The 25718-nt window shown below is 40.2% G+C and overlaps 2 protein-coding genes across 5 annotated transcripts in view; one reads left to right on the top strand and one right to left on the bottom strand.

Annotated features, from left to right (window-relative positions):
- Positions 1–1170, bottom strand: part of LOC117873669 (RING finger protein 151-like) — a 34139-nt gene extending 32969 nt beyond the window's left edge. For 2 of the 3 annotated variants that reach the window (XM_034763300.1, XM_034763295.1), the window contains exon 1: positions 989–1170. The gene's annotated coding sequence lies outside the window, so the exon portion shown is untranslated. The remainder of the gene's footprint in view (positions 1–988) is intronic. The other variant, XM_034763296.1, reaches the window with a different exon arrangement.
- A 187-nt stretch (positions 1171–1357) lies between these two features.
- Positions 1358–25718, top strand: part of RAD54B (RAD54 homolog B) — a 113624-nt gene continuing 89263 nt past the window's right edge. For both annotated transcript variants that reach the window (XM_034763289.1, XM_034763290.1), the window contains exons 1-3: positions 1358–1437; positions 6704–6857; positions 7835–8015. In XM_034763289.1, the coding sequence (XP_034619180.1) occupies positions 6720–6857; positions 7835–8015 (319 nt within the window). In that variant the 5' untranslated portion in view covers positions 1358–1437; positions 6704–6719. The remainder of the gene's footprint in view (positions 1438–6703; positions 6858–7834; positions 8016–25718) is intronic.

Here is a 25718-nt window from a genome sequence, read left to right as displayed (position 1 = left end):
ACCTGGCATGCACATATTTGACACATACTACTTTTACACATTATAAGTTACAGCACAAATTTGTATTTAAGATGTGAATTCAGTAATCCTTCTGCAACAATTTACAGACACTTCTCTCCCAAAGGGAGAGAAACTATGCTTTAAAATGAAAACTTTTCGGTATGAGGTTTCACTAATTTCACTAATAATTCCAAACGGAGAAGCGCTCCTCTCTCTGTCAACACTTGCTTAAAGAGACATCACCGACTGAACTTCACCCCCATACTTCTATCTAAAACTTTTCTTACAATTGTGAAAGGTGAAGACTAGCAATGTTATTGCCATACTTCAGAATTTGTTTTTAGCAGTTATTCCTTTTAAGGCCAGTTTGGGAGCAAGGTGTAATTAGCAACATTTCATTTAAGGTTAGTTACATGCAGATAACATTCGATCAATTTACACAAACTGAATGGCAATACAAAGGGGAACAAATTCTTATATGCTACTACATAGGAAAAAAACATTACACTTAAATGCAAATTCTTGTAATTTAAATTAAATTATTCAATAGAAGTTAATGCTCTTATAGACTGTATCTGGGTAAGTGGGTGAGACCCTGATGGATCTGGAGCAGAGCTAACTGACCACCAAGGGGAGGAAAGTCGGACTTGGATGGACAGATGCTGCCCGTTTTCCTGCTGGCAGATCTATAGCTCGGAGTCACAGCTCCACCTCCGACTTCTCGCGGACTGAGTCCCGCACATGCCGCTGACAGAGAATTACCGGCGACGAGCCGTTATTCACCGGGTCAGCCCCTCAGGCGCCGCCTGGCCCAATACCCCGCTCCTCCCGCACCATCCCCGGCTCTTGGCCATGACACGCTGGCTTCAGGGGCCAGTGCGCCCCGCTGGGGATGGGATCCCGCAGCTCCCCGCCCCCAACCCCTGGAGATGGGCCCCACCACGCACGGTTAACCGCTAACCGCTCCCCCTCCCAGTGACCCACTTACCCGCCCAGCGGGGGTCCCTCCCTCCGCGCCCCAGCCCGGCAGCACCTCACACTACACCCACTCTCTAGGTTGGTTTCCAAGCACGGCCGCAACGGCAAGCAGCAATGCATTTTGCGACTGCCATTGCTTGACGGCTGCGTGTCACACCAGGATGAACCCAGCAGGACGGCCATACTGTGGGTGGCAGCATGCGCATGCGTACTGCAGCACCCGGCAAACCTGTTCGAGAGGGGAGAGGCAAGTGGGCACGCGCGGGTGCAGGACAGCTGGATGGGCGACAGGAACATGCGCAGTTGAACGATGGCCGGTGGGAGGAAAGCAGGGCGCATGCGCTTTGTGGCAAGTGGCTGACGGGAGCCGGTGGCTGCGGCGGGACGGTTGAGTTGAGCTGAGCGTACCGCTCCGTGAGTGGGGCAGGGGCGCAGTGACTGAGGAGGCGGAGTCTGGCAGTGAGTGCCGGCGGCGGGGGGAGCAGAGGGTACTTGTAACAAGCTACTGGCTTGGCGGAGGGTGCTGAGCCCGGCCCAGCAGCTCATGCCTGCAGGGCGATGCCTGCTTTGGGTATCAGCGTGTAAAGCCCCGTTTCCTTTAGCTAACTTTTAATCTTGCACGTCTCTGGAACACACTTCATGCAGTGACTGGAGTGTGAGGCATAAGAGGGGAAAGGGAAACTGGCGTGTTCTCGGCATGCCCGTGTATGTTTGAGACAGCGGCATACCTAGGAATGGAAATTTTGGTGGGCCCTGACTTTTGGGTGGATGGGCAATGACAGACTGTGCTAGCTCAGCTTCTCCCCAGATGCCACGCCCTCTTCCTAGCCCTGGTACCCCCCAGACACTGAGCTTCACCTGCTGAGCTGGGCACGTGCATGGGGCAGCACAGAAAATGGCAAGGCAGAGTTGCCGGAGCGTAGTTTTCTGTAGGGCGGGCGCATAGCTCCGTCCTGGATTTCAGGTGCCCGAGTGATGCCCCGGGCTGCTGTGGCAGCACTACATCCTGGCTCAGATTTGGGTGGGCCAGGATGCTAAGTGGCTATGCCCCTAGTATGAGACTATTGGCAGTCACCCCTCCTCTCTAACGTGCTCTCCCAGTTTTCTTCCAACCACTTGTCCTGTAAAATTAGACATGCTCTGCCTTCTTATCAGAAATAAGCTCTACCTTTCTTTGTTTTGAGGTATATGATACATAACCAAGTAAATGTGTGTTTCCAGATACACCTCTACCCCGATATAACATTACCCGATATAACACGAATTCGGATATAACGCGGTAAAGCAGTGCTCCGGGGGGGCGGGACTGCACACTCCGGCGGGTCAAAGCAAGTTCGATATAATGCGGTTTCACTTATAACGCGGTAGGATTTTTTGGCTCCCAAGGACAGCGTTATAGCGGGGTAGAGGTATATATGTATATAAATTAAAGTAATGCACCAGTCTTGAACCCCTAATACAAGTAATAAGAAATAGTGCTGCTATCAAAGACATCAGTCTCAGGCATTGACAAGAAGATGATTTGTATATTTATCTACTTGTTTCTGTTCCTGAACAGTCCATACCTATTACTTTTGATTAAAACCTTTGGTAAAGTTTTGGGGTATAAATTGAAATTTGTCAAAATCTCAGATTCTCCTGATTTGTTGTGGTAGAATCTTTTAAAATTGCACTGACCCTGAAAACCTTTTTTTCAATGGATTTCATTTAAAGTTAAGTATCTGGATATTTTTTAGACATCTAATGTGCATACCATGTATAACGCAAACTTTCCAGATTAATTTGCACTATTTCACAAGGTGATAGCTGGAAGTTACTGCCAGTTAGGTGGGTAGATCAAGTTAGGTCAGTGCACTCCAAATTGCATTGTATTTTGTACCTATTTTGGATGTTCCTGATTATTATTCCTATACAAAGATTTAACCTGATGTTATTAGGGTAGGGAAGGTGAGCCATCTGCTGTCTCAGATTGCTATATAAACATCTCGAACATGAACAACAAGGAGTCTGGTGGCACCTTAAAGACTAACAGATTTATTTGGGCATAAGCTTTCGTGGGTAAAAACCTCAATTCTTCAGATGCGTAGAGTGAAAGTTACAGATATAATGCCTGTTTTTACCCACGAAAGCTTATGCCCAAATAAATCTGTTAGTCTTTAAGGTGCCACCAGACTCCTTGTTGTTTTTGTAGATACAGACTAACACGGCTACCCCCCGATATCTCAAACATGGTGTCTGCTCCTTTCATGATATTAAAAAATACAAACAAACTGGGCAGTGCAATAGTATAAGGGCCATTCTTCCATGAAATTTAAGGCTCCACTCCCATGAACATTTAGGTAAATGCTTAACTTTATACATGTGACTAGTATAACCGACTACAACAAGACCACTCACATTCTTTCCTGATTTATAAATTTGCAATACAATAGTAACGAATGCCTGTAAAGGCGGGTAACATTGCAAGCCATCTTTAAGACAAACACTGGAGAAAATGCACCTAGCTACCTGTACTCTGGTTCTGCCCCAAAATATCCAGTGTTGTTTGCTTGTTATACATCTTAGTGGCTTTCTTTTGACTAGTACTCCAAAGTCCTATGATAATTTGTATTTTGAGAATTCTCCAAAAGAGAGATCCAGATGTTAATGCTGCTCTTGTTAGCTGTTTCGTACAGTCAGTTGCAGGAGAAGGACCTTTGCGGATACAGACTAACACGGCTGCTACTCTGAAACCTGTTCCAACATGGGAAATTTTCTAACAGGCCTGGAACCTTGTGTATCTGTACAGATCTGCTCAGTTGTATTCTAAAAATTCATATGTATTTGTACATATAGGGTATTCTTTCACTGATTGCTTTAGTAAAAGTAGGAGTATGTACATTGAGAAAAAGTGAGCTAGTGTAAAATTATTCTCTTGCTTTTTATATTTTTCTGTGTTCTTTACATTATGCTTTGCAATATACAATATATATAATGTAATATTACAATAGCACCCAAAATGTCCTATGGGCTGTACAGATATATAATATACTCCTGGGGAATTCTGTGCCAAAAAATTAAAAATTCTGCACACAGTATTTTAAAATTTTACATGTTTTATTTGTCAAAATAACACAATATACTCTCACCAGTTTCAATTATTTTGGTAATTTATTTCAAAATACCTGTCAGCAAGTATATCTATAACAATACAGACAACAAAAAAGATTCAGGAAATGTTTTTTGACAAATAAATTCCTTACAAGGCATATTAATAAAGAACTTTGAGTAATAATTCATTTAAACTATAATATAGAAATGTATTTTCCCACACCCCTCAGAAGTAGTGGAAAGGCTTGTGGGAGAAAGGGGTAATGGAGGAACTGAGGGAGAGGGAAGTAATTGCTGGAAAGAAGCCTGGGAGTGAACATGTAGGTTGTTGGATGTAGGTGAGAGAAGTATGAAACAGGTTTTTTTGCGGGGAAGGAGGCGGGCATTGTTAGGGAGTTGGGGAGCCTCCCCCATGCAGACCCTGGCTGACCCCTTGCCTCTCTCATTCAGTCAGACAGATCTGCCCCTGTCCCCATGTGTCCATGCACCTCCTGTCTCCTTATATATCTCTACCCCCACACTCAGCTGCCCCTCCTCTCTCCTTCCCCATATGTCCTTGCACCCCCTCCACTCTGTCCCCATGTGCCCCTGCACACTCACTTAGCCACCCCATTCCCTCATCCTCATGTGGCCCAGCACCCCCACTCAGCCCCTGCCCCAGTCTGTCCTCCCACTAGCCCTTTGCCCCCCATATTTCATGCCTCCTCACCTGGCCTTACAGGCAGGGTGCTGTGAGGAAGGCAGCCTCTTCTCCCTATCTATAGAGGTCTGCTCCAGCATGGGAGCAGTTGCCCTCTGTTCTGGCACAACAGCATCCCCTCGTGGGTGAAAGGCATAATTGCAGTGCCTCTCTGGCAGAATGTATTTTCTGAAGGGAAAAAAAAAAGATTCTGCTGAGGACATGAATTCTGCACATGCACAGTGGCACAGAATTCCCCCAGAAGTAATAGTAAAGGACATCCTTGCACAGAGTTTACAATTTAAAAGAAGACTGGTCCTAAGAAAACATATATAATATGTGAAGTATAACCCTTGTAACTTGTAATAATGTTGACTGGTATCATTTTCATTGCTGTAAAAATAGTACATTTAAAAAAAATGCAGTCAACCTAAATCTTTCCATAGATGCATAAAGATACCTGCATGAGAGCCTGTTAAAGATTCTTAAGTTTAACAGCAGCAAAGGAACTGATATTGAATTATTATAAATACAAGAAAGGTAGCCACTGGTTGCATCAACAGAGCCATAAGCAGAGGCTTGCAAATCTTGAATATGATCAGGGAAAAGCAAAGATATCCCTTAAAATATGAGTGGTTCCTAGTACAACCACACTGAAAGTGACTAACATACAGGGTGAAATCAAATGGTGATCATTCTTCCATTCAGGTGTAGCTCTGCCAGTAGCTTCATACATGCACTCTGTTTGACTGGTTAGGTAAAACACAATTATAAAACAGTAATTGATGCTAAGCATTTTTGTATCTAAATCTTTTAAGAAGTGTTTTTTCTTAACTGTAGCCTCTTAATTGCTTTTGTGTGAATGTTCTTAGACGGGTTGCTGCGCAGCTAGTAGACCACTAGAGTGCAAAATAGTGCAGAAAAAGATTTGTGGCACTGGAGTATACAGTAGTTACCAATACTGTCTGTGTCCTGTTCCCAGAAGGACAGAGATGTTTGTGTCACATGGAGGCCTACTAATCTTTGACTGTATTCTTGGTCAATATCTGTCATGTAATTAAAACAAATAATTCTGGAAACCTAATTATAAAATAATCTCAGAAAATTAAACAAAACTTTAACCCATACATTGTGTCCCTGTACTGCCACATAACATTTTTATAGTAAAAACACATTATCATCTTCAAGTTCAGTTGCCATAGATGCAAGTATACTATATCAGAATGACTTCTTGGAGTATATTATAGTCTTGAATTCATCTGCGTGGACAATGACCTTTGATGTTTGGAAAGCAACTAGCATGCTGTGGGTGCTACTAGAAATAAAGGATACAGAGTAATTGTCCGGATTGTAACAGTGCATATAGAGCTGAGACTATACCCAGCTCTGTTCCCATCTTGATATGGAGAGTTTACACAACCATCTTAATTTATTATTAAAGGCAGAATTCTAATCTCAGATGCGCATCTTGAACATTCAGTACTCTGTTTATGAGTACAGTAATGGATTTTCAAGATTAGCTGTGAAGGGCACAAGAGAAGTTTCCATTTCCAAATGTCTGTCTTTATTAGTCCATGTACAGTTTTTAGAAAAGTAATTTGTATAGTGTTCATCCCTAAAGTACCTCTTGCTCTTGAGAGCTCATTAATTTCTTAGGTGAAAGTGGAAATGTTAATGACTGAATCCTACAGTGTGGATTAGCAAAGATACAGTTTACTATTTCCATTTCTCTGTTTTTAATTATGGTAGTTGCATGTCTTGTTTGAACATCTTACATCAGTTTTGTACATATAGTATGTTAAACCTGAGAACTAAAATTGCTCTCAGAAATAATCTGAGATACAGACTCTGATAGATACTTTAATTTTTAAGATGTGCACGTAGAGTAATATTCTGAAATATTTCTGCCGTTAATGGTTCTCGCCACAAAAACCTTCTGTACCTGCTGTTTTTCAGACTGGCAGAAGTAAATATGAGGCGATCAGCAGCTCCAAGTCAACGTCTAGGGAATTCAGCTAAAAAGCCAAGGTTTATACCCCCAGGAAAAAATAACACAATCTGTCTGAAGAAAGAAAATGAACAGCTGGTCCCAAAAATTAAGTTGACTGAGGTAAAAAGAAAAATGGGATGGGGAAACATTTAGCTATGCAGCACCACAACTAAAATATGCCAACAATAATTAGTTCTTATTCATGCAAGTAGTTGTCATGCTGAATTGCACCTTATTCCTCAAGTAGTCCTATTACTACTCCAACTTCACCATTGAAGTAAAAGTGCTACTCAATCTGAGTAAAAAGTATCAGAATTCAGCATATATATATATGTCTTACTGTAGCCAATGCATGGGTTGCAGAGTTGGCCTGTACTTCACTGGGTTACTGAGAGATTGAACTGTAAAATGCTTTGAATGTCCTGGCAAAAGCATTTCAGAAAATAAGGTCCTTTCTTAAGATGGTAATTCAAAAATGTCAATATACTGAGTCACAGTGTGGCGACAAGACAGCAAAGCCTCTGATATAGAAAGAAGTTCAGTATGTCATCATTTTAGTATATCTTTAATTTTAAGGCTTCTGTTGAATAAAATTCATAAATAGGAGTTGCTGCTTTTGCGGATGGCCATTTATATTAAAAGCACATTTATTTATTTGCATGTGTCAGTGTGTATACACACAAATATACACAGTAGAGGCTTGATTTTTCCATCCTTATGCATGAATAGTACCTTACTTCTCAGTTGGTACCACTGAAAATCTATGGGACTATTCAATGTAAGTAAAGGGTGGCGGAATTTGGACTAGAGTGACTTGCAAACTTACCATAGAGAAGGAATGATTAATCCTGACCTGTATAACCAAACTTCAAAATTGCAGAGAGCTACTAAAGTTTGGATGTGGGTAGTACCTAATTATTGTCTTAAAATGGCAACAGGAGAAATTTAGATTTTAATATTTTTGTAAAGTGTGAGCTGATATTTTCTGTAATACATTTAAATATGGAAAAGAACTATACAGCTTTCAAGGAAAAGCAGATTTTTCACTTTTGCACTAAGGGTTGGGAAAATGCTATCCTGAATTTCTGTTTTTGTAGGTAGAAGAGAAACAGCAGAGCGGCTCTGGGCATATAAGAACTCATTCTAGAATATGTGGTATAAATATAAATTCTACACGGGCTGTGGAATCTCTTGGAGAAATAAGCTCCATGGAAAAGTGTAATGGAGAAAAAGAGTGTGAGGCTGCTGGAATGAAAAAAGTAAATAGAATTAAAGCAGGTAAGAGAGTCCACTTTTTTAAAGTTGCTGTGATATAATTTGGAAGTATTTGAAAAACATAAGTCTGATTTGTTACTCATTGACATGACATGAATGTTGCATAAATGCTTAAAGTCTTGTAGTGGTAGCATTATCTCCTGTATTACTACAAAAAAAAAATTAAAGTTGCTCAAATCCACTGCTTTCCTCAACCCCTCCCTTTTATTGGGTGTGGGATCTAAAAGAAAGTGGTGAGATTCTTGGAGACCAGCTGTTGGTACCACCTTTCTAAATCCTAATCTAAACGAAAAAGTTAGGTCAACCTAGCTGCATCACTCAGGGATGTTCAAAGTCCACACCCCTGAGCCACATGGTTAAGCCAATGTAACCCCTGGTGTAGACAACACTAGGTTGACCAAAGAATTCTTCTGTTGACTTAGCTACCGCCTCTTGGGGAGGTGGATTACCTATGCTGATGGGAGAACCCCTCCTGTTGGTGTAGGTAGTGTCTACACTGAAGCCCTACAATGCTGCCGCTGTGCTGGTGTAGCGTTTCAAGTATAAACAAGCCCTAACACTTTTTGTTTTCTGTTAAGTTACTATTTTTATTTTTTCTGACTTAAGTTATTATTAATCATTACATTATTATTTTAAGTGTAGTGTGTTTAATTGGGCCTGACGTTAAAAAAATTCCACCACTGTTTATAATTTAAACTACAATTTGTGATTCTTTATAACCATTGGAATTGTAATCAAGTCTTTGTTTAACAAAGTGATGTTCAACCCTATTATAAAATGTGACTGATGTGATGGTTTAACATTTTTGCTTGCATTTTTACAGAACTTCATAATATATGTTGGTGCATATGATCACTTGACTTCTTTGGAGCAGTTGTTAGGGGCTTCTTTCAGTACTTTGTTTTTTGAGTCTTTACCTGAAGTGTCTTGTAATGATAGCAAGGAACTGTGAAATGGTGGTTAGAAATTATTGTTTTGTCCTCATGGATTATGGTGACCTAGGCTTTCACAATAAAATCACAAACCTCGGTTTGTTTGAAAGGGACTTCTCAACTTTTTAAGACCCTCACATTTACCTGTCTTACACGTTAACGCCTGTTCCTTCTGATGCTTATAATTTAAATACAAATTTTAAAGTGTTTGTGTGTGGTAGGAAGGGTGGCCAGAGGACAACTTTTTTTTGGTTTTGAGTAATTTATGGTATTCTATGATGTAAGTGCATGTTCAGTGTTTGTGTTCTCTGGGTCCATTAAATTGCACATTGGCAGACGCTTCAAAATGATATTCTTGTGGAGAACCTCTGTCAGCAGACTCCCCCCACAAAAATTGCTATAGAAATGAAAGATTCCCACTGGAAGTCATAGTGCTAAAGGGAGAATACTGCTGGCATAGATTTTCTGTGAAAATCCATGTTAGTACTTCTGAAATAGAGTTTTGAATAGAGGGATGTAGTGTTTCCTAATGGAAGAGCACTGGACTAAAACTCAGGACACTGGGTTCTTCTTCCCAGCTTGCCTGCTGGGTGACATTGGACAAGTCACTTCATCTCTTGTGTCTCAGTTTCTCCTTTTGTAAAATAGATACTGACCTCCTTTGTAAAGCACTGATGAAAAGCACTATATAAGAAGAGCTTTATTTTGTTGTTGTTATAAATACTGCTTAAAGTAATCACTATTACTGGGATACAAGCACCAGCTTCTGCTAGCATATCCCTGGATCCAGACTTTACCAAGACTTAACTTGTTTTCAGTATCCTGTATTTTCCAAGGTACCCATATAAGTCCTACCAGTTGTACCATTTCATCTGCTACTCAGCACAACTAGTGCAACAATTATGTAAGTCATAAACTTCAGTCAGAGCATGAAACTTAATAATCAATTTTTTGTTAAAGCTACTGCTATTATGAAACTCAAAAATAATAGAAACCAGTCATGAAAATCAGATTCCATAGATTTTTTTTTTAACTGTAATGAATTATACATGAATTTTCTAACCAAGTGGTAAAATCAGTTTGGTTTGGTTAAAGGGATATTATCATGATGATGTAATTTAATTTTTATTAGTAAAAGCTGGGTTTTTTAGATGATTAAAACAACTTAACAAATCTTAATTTCTTCTACCATATTTGTTACCTACATATCATTCAGTGTGGACAATGAAGCTGGATTAGTAAGTTTTCACTTTTTGTTTCTTCTGTACTGGCACAATGCTGCTGTGTTTTTTAGGTTTCAAACACAGCAGGAGAATGTGCAAATAAATGCCTCAATTTCCATTGAAATTCTTATGAAGCACCTGTAGACGTTGAAACAATTGAGTTCATTTGGATGGTCATTCTGATACCTCTCCCAGAGAATGCTCTGCATTCAATCTTCTAAAACCTGAAAATTGACATTCCAGCTGCACATTTTCATTGTGTCCATTTTCTGGAACATATACAATTGTATTAGAAAGCATCTATGTAAAAACTGTACTCATATCTAACATAAAAGAACTCTTGCTTTGCTAGCTTTAGTTTAGACTGAAAATATTATGTATTTGTTTTCTGGAAAATTTTACTCATTAAAACCATGCATGTTCTCAGACACACAACCCTGAAGAATTTTTGCATTGAATTTTAGTATTTTAGATGCAGATTGACAAAAAGGCCCTATTACACAACAAGCCATTTAAGTATAATTATGACTAGTGAAAAATATGATGCTCCTTCAAAAATATATTGTTTTGGAGGATACTTTTTTTAATCATTACTTTTGTTGGAAAATCAGTCTCTTTTGAAGTGGCAAAGTGTGGTAGTGTAACTTGGTGGGCTTTTTTGTATTCAGAACATAGGACGTGATTTGTTGGCAGCTAAGTTAGCTTGCATAATAACAAAGCATGGGGACTAGTTGTTAAAATGTGCTACCAGCACATTTTGAAAACTTAGAACAATGTTACTAGTGAGAGAATACATTTGGTCCTGTGATTTCCTACATAACAGGACCTCTGAGCACTATCTTAGTATAAATAAGTGCTACTTCTAAATCAATCCAAAGGAGGTAGCAGGAGTGGGCAGTTCTTAATGAAGAAGGGAAAGGATGGTTTTGCAGTCCAAGCCTTGGACTGGAAGTTGGGAACTCTGTTCAGTTCCTGATTTTGCCACATATATGACTATGGGCAAATCAGTTATCTGTGCCTCAGTTCTCATCAGCAAAATGAGGTGATAATACTTCTGTATTTTAGAGGGGCTTTGTAGGGTGGTAAGTGCCATGAAGAGGCTAAGAGCATGTCTACACGTACAGTGCTGTAGCAGCACAGCTCTACTGATACATAATAATAAAACCACATCTGCAAATGGCAGAAGCTAAGTCAAATGGAGAAGCTCTGTGCACATGAGCGCTTATGTTGGTGTAACTTATGTCACTCAAGGGGGTGGTTTATTCACACCCCCGAGTGACATAATTTATGCCGACCTAGGCTGTAGTGTAGACCTAGCCTAAATAAATCTTATTTGTTAGAACTCTTCCCACCCATTTGTATATGGGAAACCTTACCCTTTATTCCTTTGTTTGATGTCCTGAGAGAGTGTTGTGCTCTCTGTCTTTTTATTACTGTTATTTTTTGGTGAAGAGTGGGTGAGGTTTCTGTCTTCTCTTTTTTATTTATTTTTTGGCTTTTCCTTTTTCCCGTATTTCAAAGTTTGCATGCTCTTTGGAAGTAGTATACATTGAGAATTCCTGGGGGCCATGCCAAATATACTTTCATTGCTAACCTGACTACCGTGGCAGCAGAGAGAAGAGAAAATTGATTTGTAGAACTGTATCTGACACTACAGCTCTCTTCATATGAACTGCTCCAGCAGCCAGCTGTTTTGGGGCAGCTGTGCAAATAGAAGGTGGCTTTTAAGAAGAAGGCCTCCAGCCAGATCACATTTACATTGGAGAAGTGGAGGGGAGACAGCGAGGTGGGGTGTGGGGAATCCAGTAGTTTATTTAACCTTGCCCTTATTACTCTTCTTTCTTGCCTCCAGACTAGTCTACTGTCCTCACATTGGGCAACAGTGTTCTTATGCAAGAAGTTTGGATAATTTAAAAAAAAAAACTTTAATATATTTGAAAAAAGTGTGATACATCTCCCAGTATGAAAATTCTTAAGAATGCTGAGTTCAGAAGCTATCAGGGAGAATCTAGTTGTGCTTGATAAATCTTTCTGCCTTCTCCTAATTGCCTGTCAAGTTTCACTTGTAAACAGTGTGACAGTAGCTTGCATTTGGAGGGTCAGTGGATATACATCAGTGTCTTTAGGCGATTGTGAAAAGCAACATTCTTAATCTTGAAGTAAGAATCATAAAACTAATTGTTTCTATCAGTCTGAATTGAACAGTACATTTAACTGAATATTTTTGATCATTTTTTTTCATGGAATTTCTTCAGTTGTATTCAGCTGAAAAACTGAAGTGAGTCAAACAATTTTTTTTTTTTTATTATTCTCAAGAGTGTGCTGGGGGACTTATTCAAATCACTGTGCTGTGAGAAATTTAAATTTAAATCAGACTTTCAGTTTAATAAATACAAATCACATGAATCAAAAACAGAAGCATATCTTAAACTTGTTTACTGCTATTTTTAATGGAATCTTTAAAAGGAAACTTGAAATATAACAATAGGACAAAAACATAGCTGGACATTCAGAAGATTCAATATCTGAACCTCAGATGAAGGAAGATATTTCATTTTTTCTTTTTATAATGATTTACTGCTTTTTAATTTTATAAAGTAATTTGAAAAACATACATTTATAAACTAAGTATTACTGTACTGTAAATTCAGTGTGAGACTAGAATGATTACAACATGCAATCTCCAGGGTAAATCTTGACAAATATATTCAATACAATAAAAATAACATGGAAAGAGCAGGGAAAAGTGAAACCCAAATAGTTATTCAAAATTAAGAAAAAAAAATTGGTAAATAAGTTGTTCTTTTCTCACAATGGAGTATGTCAAATTTATTCTTATGTCACTAGTGATCAGGAAAAATATACTCCTTGCCGTACTCCGAATACCCCCCCAAACCTTGTGAAAGTTAGCAGCACAAAAGGCTGTATCTTTCACTCTAGCACTTGTAAATTCAGGTTTAAGCATATCTAACTTTCTCTGACATACTTGTGCATGTAGAGAAAAGTCAGGAAATATGGATGTGGTAGCCCAAATATCCAGGGTGGATTTGATTTAAATCACTAGCCAGGAAGACTCGATTTAATCACAGATTTCTACATAAAAGTGCATTCTTGTTGGTTGTTATAACCTTAATACATATTTTTCACAACTCAGATAGATGTAGGTTTCATTTTTAGAAGGTATACAGTATACATTTTTTAATAGTGATTTATTTTGAAAACTTTTCAGATTAGTTTTACAGCTATATCAGAAAATGAATGATTGTTTAGTTATTTCATTTACCAAAGGTAATTGAAGCAGATATTTATGAAGTCATTGGGAGGTGAACTATCTCCAATTCAACAGGTTAATCATTAAAAGAAGAACAGGAGTACTTGTGGCACCTTAGAGACTAACAAATTTATTAGAGCATAAGCTTTCGTGGACTACAGCCCACTTCTTCGGATGCATATAGAATGGAACATATATTGAGGAGATATATATACACACATACAGAGAGCATAAACAGGTGGGAGTTGTCTTACCAACTCTGAGAGGCCAATTAATTAAGAGAAAAAAAACTTTTGAAGTGATAATCAAGCTAGCCCAGTACAGACAGTTTGATAATAAGTGTGAGAATACNCTAGCTTGATTATCACTTCAAAAGTTTTTTTTCTCTTAATTAATTGGCCTCTCAGAGTTGGTAAGACAACTCCCACCTGTTTATGCTCTCTGTATGTGTGTATATATATCTCCTCAATATATGTTCCATTCTATATGCATCCGAAGAAGTGGGCTGTAGTCCACGAAAGCTTATGCTCTAATAAATTTGTTAGTCTCTAAGGTGCCACAAGTACTCCTGTTCTTCTTTTTGAGGTTAATCATTAATATTTGGAGGATTTTCTTGCCATGCTGTATTAGGAGGAGAACATCACCAGACAGACATTTAAATTGTTTTATTTAACTAAAACAACAACGTTATGTATTCTGGACTTTTTTCTTCAACAGCAAACCTATAATATTTTAACAAAACAATCATATGAATTTCTGAATTTAGTTAAACATTCAAGTTTTTTTTAAATCAGGTTTGTTTTTGTTAAAATTGTTTAAATTAAATATTTTTAAAAAAATTAAATCAACTATGGCAGCCAGGTCAACATGAGAAACTTAAAATATTGGCTTTTGCAGCTAACTCGGTCTTCTTCACCTTCATTTTCCTGTTTGTTCATAATCTGGAAAAGAAAAACAAGCTTTCCTGCTTTTTCAGGTCCCAAACGATTTCTCAATTTGGAACGAATTAGTCCAAAGGAAGAAAATATTCTTTCTACACCGTCAGAAGAAGCTACTGCTGTTAAAAGTGAGATTATCACTTCAACAGTCTCTGAATCCAAGTACTTAAGTCGGGGGTCTCAAAGTCCCACGGACCATCTGCAGCCCGAGAACCTCCCCATTGCGGCCTGCAGAAACTTTTTAAAAAGTTCTTTCATTCAACCCTCATGGCTGCCGGCTTGGGAGGGGGAAGAGGGAGGGGCAGGAGCGACCGATGCTGCCGGCTGTCTGCTGTAGGTGCCGCCCCCGCAACTCCCATTGGCTGGGGGAGAGGGACAGAGGTACTATCACTAGTTGCCGGGCAGAGTCAGCCATGGAGGCAGCATCATTAGTCGCTGGGCAGTCAGCCGGGGTGGCATGAGGCCAAGGGAGAGAGGGAAAAGGGTGGGAAACAGGCTGGGAGGTGGTGTGAACACCATCTTCAGTGACATTATTGGCCTGCTGGGAGGATTTGAGGACTGGCACTGGCCCTAAGGTAAATTGAGTTTGAAACCCCTGGCTTAAGTGATTTCCACCAGTTCACTGGTGTGACTTTCTTTAAAACATCATCAGTAAACATATATTTCTTGAATGGTTCTTATTTCCAAACTGGGTCTCTTTTATGGCCTGCTGCCATTATAGGTTTTCTCTTCTAGTGAGAGAATGGAATGGTAAATCTCAAATCAATGAAGGCTACGCTCAGAAAGACCTCAAGACTTCTGGAATATGCTGCTCAAACAGTTCCACTTTTTTTTTTCTACTGCCTGTCTCTCCCTTCTCACATTTATCTCCAGACTTCTCCTTGTCCAGATCTATTCTGCCCCCAACTATCTTCTATTCATTGAACTTTTTGAAACGTTGCACTTTTAGAGAGAGGTAAGGGATTGACTCTGTGTACACAAATTTGTAGAGGGACAGTAGGGTTGAGGTCTGTTATTTCTTACCTCTATAAATTATTTATTTATTTATTTATTTAAAATAATTTTTGCTGTTAACAAGCATGTTCTCTCCGGAGTGCTCCCAGTTCCATGCAGAGGGCCAGTTAGACAGGCAGAACTGCAGAGTCTCAATGCGTGGCTGAGATGATGGTGTAGGGAGGAGGGGTTTAGATTTATTAGAAACTGGGGAAACTTTTGGGAAAGGGGGAGCCTATACAGGAAGGCTGGGCTCCACCTAAACCAAAATGGAACCAGATTGCTGGCACCTAACATTAAAAAGGTCATAGAGCAGTTTTTAAACTAAGGGCTGGGGGAAAGCCGACAGGTGCGAGGAGCACGTGGTTTGGACATCCATTAGGGGAGGATTTATTAATAGAGAATCTCTGTCCTAGTGAGGACGAGAGGATGGAAAATGATAAAAATACAGGCAGGGTCTGATCAGAAACAGTCAAATAAAAAAGAGTCCCATTCAGTTACATCGTGTAATGGCAGATGGCCAAAAGGAGACAAGTTTTTAAAGTGCTTATATACCAATGCTAGAAGTATAAATAATAAAATGGGTGAACTAGAGTGCCTTGTGTTAAATGAGGATATTGATATAATAGGCATCACAGAAACTTGGTGGAATGAGGATAATCAACGGGATACAGTAATACCAGGGTACAAAATATATCAGAAGGACAGAAAAGGTCGTGCTGGTGGAGGAGTGACTTTATATGGGAAAGAAAGCGTAGAATCAAATGAAGAATTGTAAATGAATCAAACTGTACCATAGAATCTCTATGGATAGAAATTCCATACTCTAATAATAAGAATATAGCATATTACGACCACCTGACCAGGATGGTGAGAGTGACTGTGAAATGCTCAGGGAGATTAGAGATGATGATCTCTAATCATTAGTAATCATAATAATCATTCTCAATAATTATTAATAATAATTGGGAGATTTCAATAATCACCATATTGACTGGGTACATGTCACCTCAGGACGGGATGCAGAGATAAAGTTTCTTGACACCTTAAATGACTGCTTCTTGGAGCAGCTAGTCCTGGAACCCACCAGAGGAGATGCAATTCTTGATTTAGTCCTAAGTCACAGGATCAGGTCCAAGAGGTAAATATAGCTGGACCGCTGGTAATACTGACTGTAATATAATATTTAATATCCCTGTGGCAGGAAAAACACCAGAGCAGCCCAATACTGTAGCATTTAATTTCAGAAAGGGGAACTACACAAAAATGAGGAGGTTAGTTAAACAGAAATTAAAGGGTACAGTGCCAAAAGTGAAATCTCTGCAAGCTGCGTGGAAACTTTTTAAAGACCCCATAATAGAGGCTCAACTTAAATGTATACCCCAAATTAAAAAACATAGTAAGAGAACTAAAAAAGAGCCACTGTGGCTAAACAACAAAGTAAAAGAAGCAGTGAGAGGCAAAAAGGCATCCTTTTAAAAAGTGGAAGTTAAATCCTAGTGAGGAAAATAGAAAGGAGCATAAACTCTGGGAAAAGAAGTGTAAAAATACAATTAGGAAGGCCAAAAAAGAATTTGAGGAACAGTTAGCCAAAGACTCAAAAAGTAATAGCAAATATTTTTTAAATACATCAGAAGCAGGAAGCCTGCTAAAAAAACAGTGGGGCCACTGGATGATCAAGGTGCTAAAGGAGCACTTAAGGACGATAAGGCCATTGCGGAGAAACTAAATGAATTCTTTGCATTGGTCTTCACAGCTCAGGATGTGAGGGAGATTCCCAAACCTGAGCCATTCTTTTTAGGTGACAGATCTGAAGTACTGTCCCAAATTGAGGTATAATTAGAGGTGGTTTTGGAACAAATTGAAAAATTAAAAAGCAATAAATCACCAGGACCAGATGGTATTCACCCAAGAGTTCTGAAGGAACCCAAATGTGAAATTGCAGAACTAACTGTCATCTGTAACCTATCATTTAAATCAGCTTCTGTACCAGATGACTGGAGGATAGCTAATGTGACGCCAATTTTTAAAAAGGGCTCTAGAGGTGATCCAGGCAATTACAGGCCTGACTTCAGTACCGGGCAAACTGGTTGAAACTATAATAAAGAACAGTATTGTCAGACATATAGATTAACATAATTTGTTGAGGAAGAGTCAACATGGTTTTAGTAAAGGGAAATCATGCCTCACCAATCAACTTGAATTCTTTGAGGGGGTCAACAAGCATGTGGACCAAGGGGATCCAGTGGATATAGTATATTTAGATTTTCAAAAAGCCTTGACACGGTCCCTCACCAAAGGTTTTTGCGCAAAGTAAGCTGCCACGGGATAAGAGGGAAGGTGCTCTCACGGATTGGTAACTGGTTAAAAGATAGGAAACAAAGGGTCGGTATAAATGGTCAGCTCTCAGAATGGAGAGAGATAAATAGTGGTGTCCCCCAGGGGTCTGTTCTGGGACCAGTCCTATTCAACATATTCATAAATGAGCTGGAAAAAAGGTAAATAGTGAGGTGGCAAAATTTGCAGATACAAAATTACTAAACATAGCTAAGACCCAGGCAGACTGCGAAGACCTACAAAAGTATCTCTCAAAACTGGGTGACTGGGCAACAAAATGGCAGATGAAATTTAATGTTGATAAATGCAAAGTAATGCACATTGGAAAGCATAATCCCAACAATATATATATGAAATGATGGGGTCTAAATTAGCTATTACCGCTCAAGAACGAGATTTTGGAGTCATTGTGGATAGTTCTCTGAAAACATCCACTCAATGTGCTGCAGCAGTCAAAAAAGAGAACAGAATGCTGGGAATAATTAAGAAAGGGATAGATAATAGGACAGAAAATATCATGTTGCGTCTCTATAAATCCATGGTATGCCCGTCGCCCCATCTCAAGAAAGATATATTGGAATTGGAAAAGGTTCAGAAAATGGCAATAAAAATGATTAGGGGTATGGAATGGCTTCCATATGAGGAGAGATTAATAAGACTGGGACTTTTCAGTTTGGAAAAGAGACGGCTAAGGGGATATATGATTGAGGTCTATAAAATCATGACTGGTGTAGAGGAAGTAGATAAGGAAGTGTTGTTTACTACTTCTCATAACACAAGAACTAGGGGGTCACCAAATGAAATTAATAGGCAGAAGGTTTAAAACAAAGAAAAGGAAGTATTTCTTCACACAACGCAGAGTTAACCTGTGGAACTCCTTGCCAGAAGATGTTGTGAAGGCCAAGACCATAACAGGGTTCAAAAAAGAACTAGATAAATTAAAGGAGGATAGGTCCATCAATGGCTATTAACCAGGATGGGCAGGAATGGTGTTCTTAGCCTCTGTTTGCCAGAAGCTGAGAATGAGCAACAGGGGATGGATCACTTGATGATTACCTGTTCTGTTCATTCCCTCTGGGGCACTTGACACTGGCCACTGTCGGAAGACAGGATACTGGGCAAGATGGACCTTTAGTCTGACTCAGTAGGGCCATTCTTATGTTTTTTCATTTAAATGGATAGATATCAATAAACGTCAATTTCATCTGACACAGTGAAATCAATGAGGGAAAAAACATCCATCGGGAACAGTCAGTATGAGTGTAGCCTCCCCTGTGCACCTCCCTTTGGTAACTTGTGCCTGCAGGGATCGGGTGTCACTGGCCCTCCTGCCATTCAGGGAGTTCTCTGCAGCTTTGCTGTCATGGCCCCCTTCTCCCAATCACTAGCCAGGAATGTGGGGGCTGTCCCCAGGCAGGAACTGTTCAGCAGTGGGGTGGCCTCCCCTGCAGCCCTGTCTGGTGGGTCTGCTCTCTTGGGCCAGGACCGCAGCCTTACACCTGGGTGTGCTGAGCCCCTGGGCTGTGCAGGGAGCCCCCTGAATTCTCCACTCTGAGTGCTGGGAACCCCATAGAGCCCCGCTGTCAGTGTGGCCCTAATCCCAACCCTTCCCTCCCCCCCCATTACTTTTCTGCAACTATAAAAATAAAAAATTAAATAAATAAAAAATCTTTTTTACATTTTTTTGCAATTTAAAAAAAATCAAATTATCATAGACTCTAAGGCCAGAAGAGACCATCATGATCATCTAGTCTGACCCCCTGCACATTGCAAGTCACAGAACCTCACCTGCCCACTCTGGTAATAGGCCCATAACTTTTGGCTAAGTTACTGAAGTAATCAAATCTTGATGTAAAGACTTCAAGTTACAGAGAATCCACCATTTGCTCTAGTTCATATCAGCAAGTGACCTGTGCCCCATGCTTCAGAGGAAGGCAAAAAAACCCCGAGGTTTCTGCCAATCTGACCTGGGGGGAAAAGTCCTTCCCAACCCCAAATATAGCAGTCAGTTAGATCCTGAGCATGTTGTTGAAACCCACCAGCCAGATATCTGGGCAAGAATTCTCTGTAGTAATTTAGAGCCCTCCCCATCTAGTGTCCCGTCTCTGGCCATTGGAGCTATTTGCTAATAGGAGTCGCAGATGGGGCATATGCCATTGTAGGCAATCTCATCTTACCATCTGCTCCATGAATTTATCAAGCTCAGTCTTGAAACAAGTTAGGATCTTTGCCTCCTCTACTTCCCAGGGAAGGCTGTTCTAGAACTTCACTCCTCTGATGGTTAGAAACCTTTGTCTAATTTCAAGACTAAAAGTATTGATTGCCAGTTTATATCCATTTGTTCTTGTACCAACGTTGGCCCTTAACTTAAATAACTCCTCTCCTTCTCTGATGTTTGCTGTCTCTAAATACATCAGAGGGATAATCATATCTTCCCTCAGCTTTTTATTTTGTTAGGCTAACCAAGCCAAGTAACCCTTCTCTGCACCTGTTCCATGTTTCTTAAACATGGGGAAACAGAACTGCACACAGTGTTCCAGATGAGGTCTTCCCATTGCCTTGTATAATAATTATAACAGTTCCTTATCTTTGCTGGAAATACCTTGCTTGATGCATCCTAGGATTCCATTAGCCTTTTTCATAGGCACATTGCATTTGGCATCTCATAGCCATTCTGTGATGGACTAATACACCCAGAGCTTTCTCCTCCTCTGTCACTTCCAACTGATAGGTCCCCAAAACATAGCAGAAATTCTTGTTGTTAATCCCTAAATGCATTACCTTGTACTTTGCACTATTAAATTTCAACCCATTTCTATAACTGCAGTTTTCAAGATTGTCCAAATCTTTTTGTATGATATTCCAGTCCTCCTCCATACTGGCAATACCTCCCAACTTTGTGTCATCCACAAATTCTGCCACACTTGTTAATCTTAGTCATGAAGACAGTAATTTTGTAAACTGCAAGTTTGAAGGATTAATGTCAGTGTAAGTGTGATGTAGTAGGGGAATGTCAAAAGTAATAATATGTACAACTCTGTTATGTTCTCCTTCTTCCTGCACCTCAGTTTGAAGTACAGATCAGAGTTCTGTCTTTTCAGGACTTTTCAGAAGGCATTACAAGTTAAACCTCAGGGCTATTGTATGTAAAACCCAGATAATTAGCTGTTCCCAGTCAGCTTCTTAATAAACAAACATTAATGCACAGAAGCACTGTAAATAGTACTTGGAATACTATGAATAACTTTTAAACAAGAGGAGTTAGACAATAAATCTATGTGATATTCTTTATACAGATGTCCCCACTTTGTTGCTTTTACATATATTTAAATATTTAGTTCCAACATAACTTCTCTAACAGTGAGGGTAATTAACCATTGGAGCACCTTACCAAAGGTTGCAGTGGATTCTCGTTTCCTGGAAGTTTTAAAATCAAGATTGGATGTTTTTGTAGAAGATCTGCTCTAGTTCAAACAGCAATTATTTGGGGGAAGTTTTATAATAGGTATATCTCCATATATTATATATCTCATAGAACTGGAAGGGACCCTGAAAGGTCATCGAGTCCAGCCCTCTGCCTTCACTAGCAGGACCAAGTACTGATTTTTTTCCCCCCAGATCCTTAAGTGGCCCCCTCAAGGATTGAACTCACAACCCTGGGTTTAGCAGGCCAACGTTCAAACCACTGAGCTATCCCTCCCCCCATGTCCTGTATTATGCAGGAGGTTACACTAGATGATCACAATGGTCCCTTCTGGCCTTGGAATCTATGAATTTATACTTCAGCGTGCGCACACACTCTCACGCATTCCTTGCTAATCTTTTTAGAGAGGGTTTCTCAGTCTTTATAGTGCAACCATAAGGTGTAGCATGTGTCACCTGGACTCTTCAGAGCTTGAGAAAAATGGTAGCATCTCAGTCCTTATCCAAAAAATTCAGAATCCTGTAAAGCAAACAAACAGTCTGGGGATCTCCACAGCAGCATTCCAGCTCTGGGGTTGACTGGGTCTCAGTTGCTGGTAATATAAAAATGTGTAACCTGTATCCAAAGCAGCAAAGGTCTTGAGACCCAGCACTCATAGCAGAGACATCTCTTGGTCCTGTGTCAATCAGCTGCTAAATCCACAAGGCTGTCTTCAATTCCTATATTTCTCATCTTCCCCTCTGAGCTCTGGTTGGCTCAGCTCTCAGAGGGTAAAAGGGGGTGACCGCAAACAAAATTTTATAGGTAACTCTAAAAATATTCCAACTAAAATCCCTGTTCCCCTCTCCCCCCCCCCCCCCCGTTGCTTTTCTCCCTTTCTTTGGGCCAAAGAAAGTCAAATACTGCCAACATATGGCATGTCGGTTGTGCTCCTATTTAAACAAATGACATCCCTGCAATCTGATGACATCTGTGACCCACAATAATATCCTAGCTACATCTGTCTGCAAAGTCAGGTAGTAAAGAAAGGTAGTGATAAAGTATCACTTGGAGATCTTGGGTCTCCAGAAAAGTACAGAATCAAGGACTAGTCCCCAAGTTTGACTGGGTTGACTTCTAGCTCTACCTGGTCAGGCAGTCTCACCACATCTGTGCTACCCTCCACAGATGTTGTGATGGGAAAAGGCAGTTTCACCTTAGCTGCAGTGGAGTGCTCATATCATGAAATTTCCCTTGATTTTCATCAAGTGAAGTACTCTGATTTGGGTCAAATTCCTCCGCCAGTGTCTTAAGTTCAGATTGCAGAGTCAAATCAAATGAAGATTGTGTGAAGTCTGCACACCTGCATTAGATCCCTTCTGTTGATAACTCCTGTTTACTTGAGTCTCTTCCAGCAACTCTACCTCTCTTATCTTTGGAACAGATGCTTTAATGTTCAAAAGCTTGACAGGCTTTTCTACAGTAGCATTCCGTCTGAGACGACGCTTACAGATCTGATATTTCCTCTCCACCACTCAGGTCATTCGAGGCCAATAAAATTAACTGCTAGCCAATTCTAACATTTTCTCTACTCCTGTGTGGCCCATTTCATTGTGGATTCTAAAGCACAGTTTCTATGAGTGCAGGGACTCACTAGCTGTCCCTGACCACCTCCTCTCCTCTGAACCTTCCTGTATAAAATCTCATCTGACAGGAAGAGTTTTGGCCATTCTTGCAAGTATAGTTGGGTCTCATAGTTCTGCTCCTTCTCCTCATTCTGACTTGGTCTATGGCGAGACTTCAGAAAGTGAATCACATGTGCTGTATGCTTTCCAGTCAATGGGAATAGAATTTTGGGCACTTGGTCTTCCAGGCCATGGACTTGGAGTTTGAAACTCATGTGGTATGCTGTCCTCATCATAAGACAGTGTCTCCAAATCCTGTAAAAAGCAACAGAGGCTCCTGTTCAGATTCAGACTAACACGGCTACCCCTCTGATACTTGTCTCCAAATCCTGTAGCATGAGCTGCTGATTCTTTTTCAGGATGATCCTCCTGAGATCTAACTTGTACTCCAGGCATCTGCAAGATTGCTGTCTGTACTCTTCGTACAAATCCTCCAACAGGGAGCTTTGCTTGGGGAAAATCTCCCCAAGATTTTCCCCAAGCAGGAAAATCTCCTGTTCTTCTCTTTTAACTTTGAGTTTATGCCACCCTGAATATCTGCTGATCAGGTGTTGGTGCAGTAAATGGGGTTAGGAGTATTCTCACAGTCTCCTATGAAATGTCCTTCCTGTCCACAGTTGAACACATGTTCTTTTTTTTTATCTGGGTATCATTCGCTTTTCAGTTTCTTTAGGCTTCTGAGGGACCTAATGTCCTTCTGAACTAGGTTGAGCAGGTCTTGGCCTAGAAATCTGCAATTGAGTCAACTGCTGCTCAGCGAAGGAGAGCTGTGATAGCTCCTTTTCTTGAATAGTCCTATGTTAACATGCAAAATTGTGCTCTATCTCACTATTTCAGAATACATTTGGCTGCAATGTACAGGCAAGCTGTGCAATAAAGTTATTAAATTTGGGGCACAATTCAAGGAAATGTCCCGTACAAATAATGTAAATATTCAGTAACTAGCTAAACAAACAAAAAGACATAGGAAAAATTGTAATAGAAAGATTATAATACATGTAAGAAGAAATAAATAAACTTGGATATTTTATATCCACATGCATCAAATTGTTTATTGCACTGTCTGCACAGTACAGGAAATTTTGTAATGTCGAAACAAATCCCGATTTAGTAGATTAACTTATAGTGCTGTTCCCTGGACAGTAAGACTTGTGAGGATTGACTGCAGAGTCCATATTTGTTTTGGGGGATATTGACTTGTGGCTTTAGGTGGATATGAATGGTCCATCCAGAAAGGTTGTTAAATTTTCCTTTGCCTTCTTTCTGAATTTGGTCTGTCAGATAGACTTGTACAGGGGCAAGTGGGGTTATGTTGACAGTAACAGCCATTCTTGCGGGGGAGGTAAGAGACTCCTATTGTTTGGCATTTGTTTGGATGTGAAATATTGTGTGCAGGAGTAGAAGGCCTATTTAAAAAGCTGTTTACCTTTAAATAAAGGAACACAAGTAAGTTTAAGTTTTATTCCCTTCCCTCCTCCCCCCCCCCCCCGACCTATGTACTAGCTTGGTTCTGGCTAGCAGTAGCGCATTTTCAGCTGTGGTGACTGTCTCTTCATTGAGAATGACCATGTTGAATTTTGCTGCTGTGCTAGGAATACAGTAGTCTGAGTGCAGGGGGGTAATTGTTTGTGCGGGGTTGGTGAGGTAAGATGACGCAGGAGAAAAGTGTGCGCATAAACCTGTGTCATGTTTGATTTTAATCTCATTGGTTTTGACTGTTTACTTTCAGGAGCCAGGGTGTTAGTTGATTGCTGAGCTGGCTCCTCAAATCATGCTGTTCACTGGAAGGAGAGTGTTTTAATAATCATGCCCCATGACTTAAGATTGTGATCTCTGACTTTGCATGTGTAACTGAGATCACCTAGCTGGATGCCACTACAGGACATTATTGGCGCGATAATCTTTAGCTGGGTATTTGGCTCTGCATAGAGGGAGTATCAGGGAATGTGGTGTAACTGTGTTGTTTGTTTCTGACCTCAGTTACAGGAGACTGCTTGCCCCTAAACTAGATGTGATTGTGAGTCTCCATCTTGAATGTAAGTCCCAAGATGAGATTAAGGTGGGCCAAGAGTTGGTATACACATTGCAGAAGAGTCACATCAGAACCCCTTTGTTAATTTATTGCCATTACTAATTGTAACAGTAATGGAGTTGCCAAGACTGATAGTGCTTAGCGGCATCAGTGTCTACGCAGATGATGATGGTTTTTCTGAGTTGGCTGAGGGTTTCGTGATACTATGATAACTGTGGGACTGTGTCATGTGGATTCTGATTAATTTGCTAGAGCTGGCCACAGTCTGGATCTAATGTTTGTGATAGGATAAAGATTGGGTGTATGAGGCTTGTCGTTGATCAACCATTGCTTCCTTTAATTTAGGGTCACTTTTCATGTCATAAAAAATTCTGTGGTTGCTTAGGCTGACAGCTTCTTGATGTTTGTGGAATACATCAACAAGGCACTTTGCTATTAGATGAAAGTTATCATTTATGTTTTTCTTTTTTAGCGGGAAGGAAGCAACCCTGGCTGAAATGAGTCCATGCTCAAAAACCTACTCTTGGTATTTATTAATGGTCTGACATTGCCTAGTCTCAAGATTTCCTTTGTAACTCCATGAATACCTACTCACAGTGGAATTTTTCATCATTTGGTCTAGCTGCAGGTCTTGAGACAGTGTTAGTTGTGTGATAGAGTGTTAACTGTTAGATCTGAGATGGCTTTTCATACTATTAATGTTAGCTCTATCACCTGTATTCAGTACCATTAATCATCAAGTATTTCTACTGCATGGACTCATTGGGGATAATTAGATTTCTTTGGGTCCTGTCTACACTTTTGTTACAGATCAAGTGGGGTGCCCCCTACCCTCCCACAGGACTGCTATGAGGGGAATCGAAGTCCTTGGCTACACTGGCGCTGTACAGCG

This window comes from Trachemys scripta, chromosome 2, assembly GCF_013100865.1.
Source record: "Trachemys scripta elegans isolate TJP31775 chromosome 2, CAS_Tse_1.0, whole genome shotgun sequence".
In the NCBI taxonomy this organism is placed as follows: domain Eukaryota; kingdom Metazoa; phylum Chordata; order Testudines; family Emydidae; genus Trachemys; species Trachemys scripta.
The sequence above is the reverse complement of the archived record's forward strand: the minus strand, read 5'-3'. Positions and strand labels throughout refer to the sequence as shown.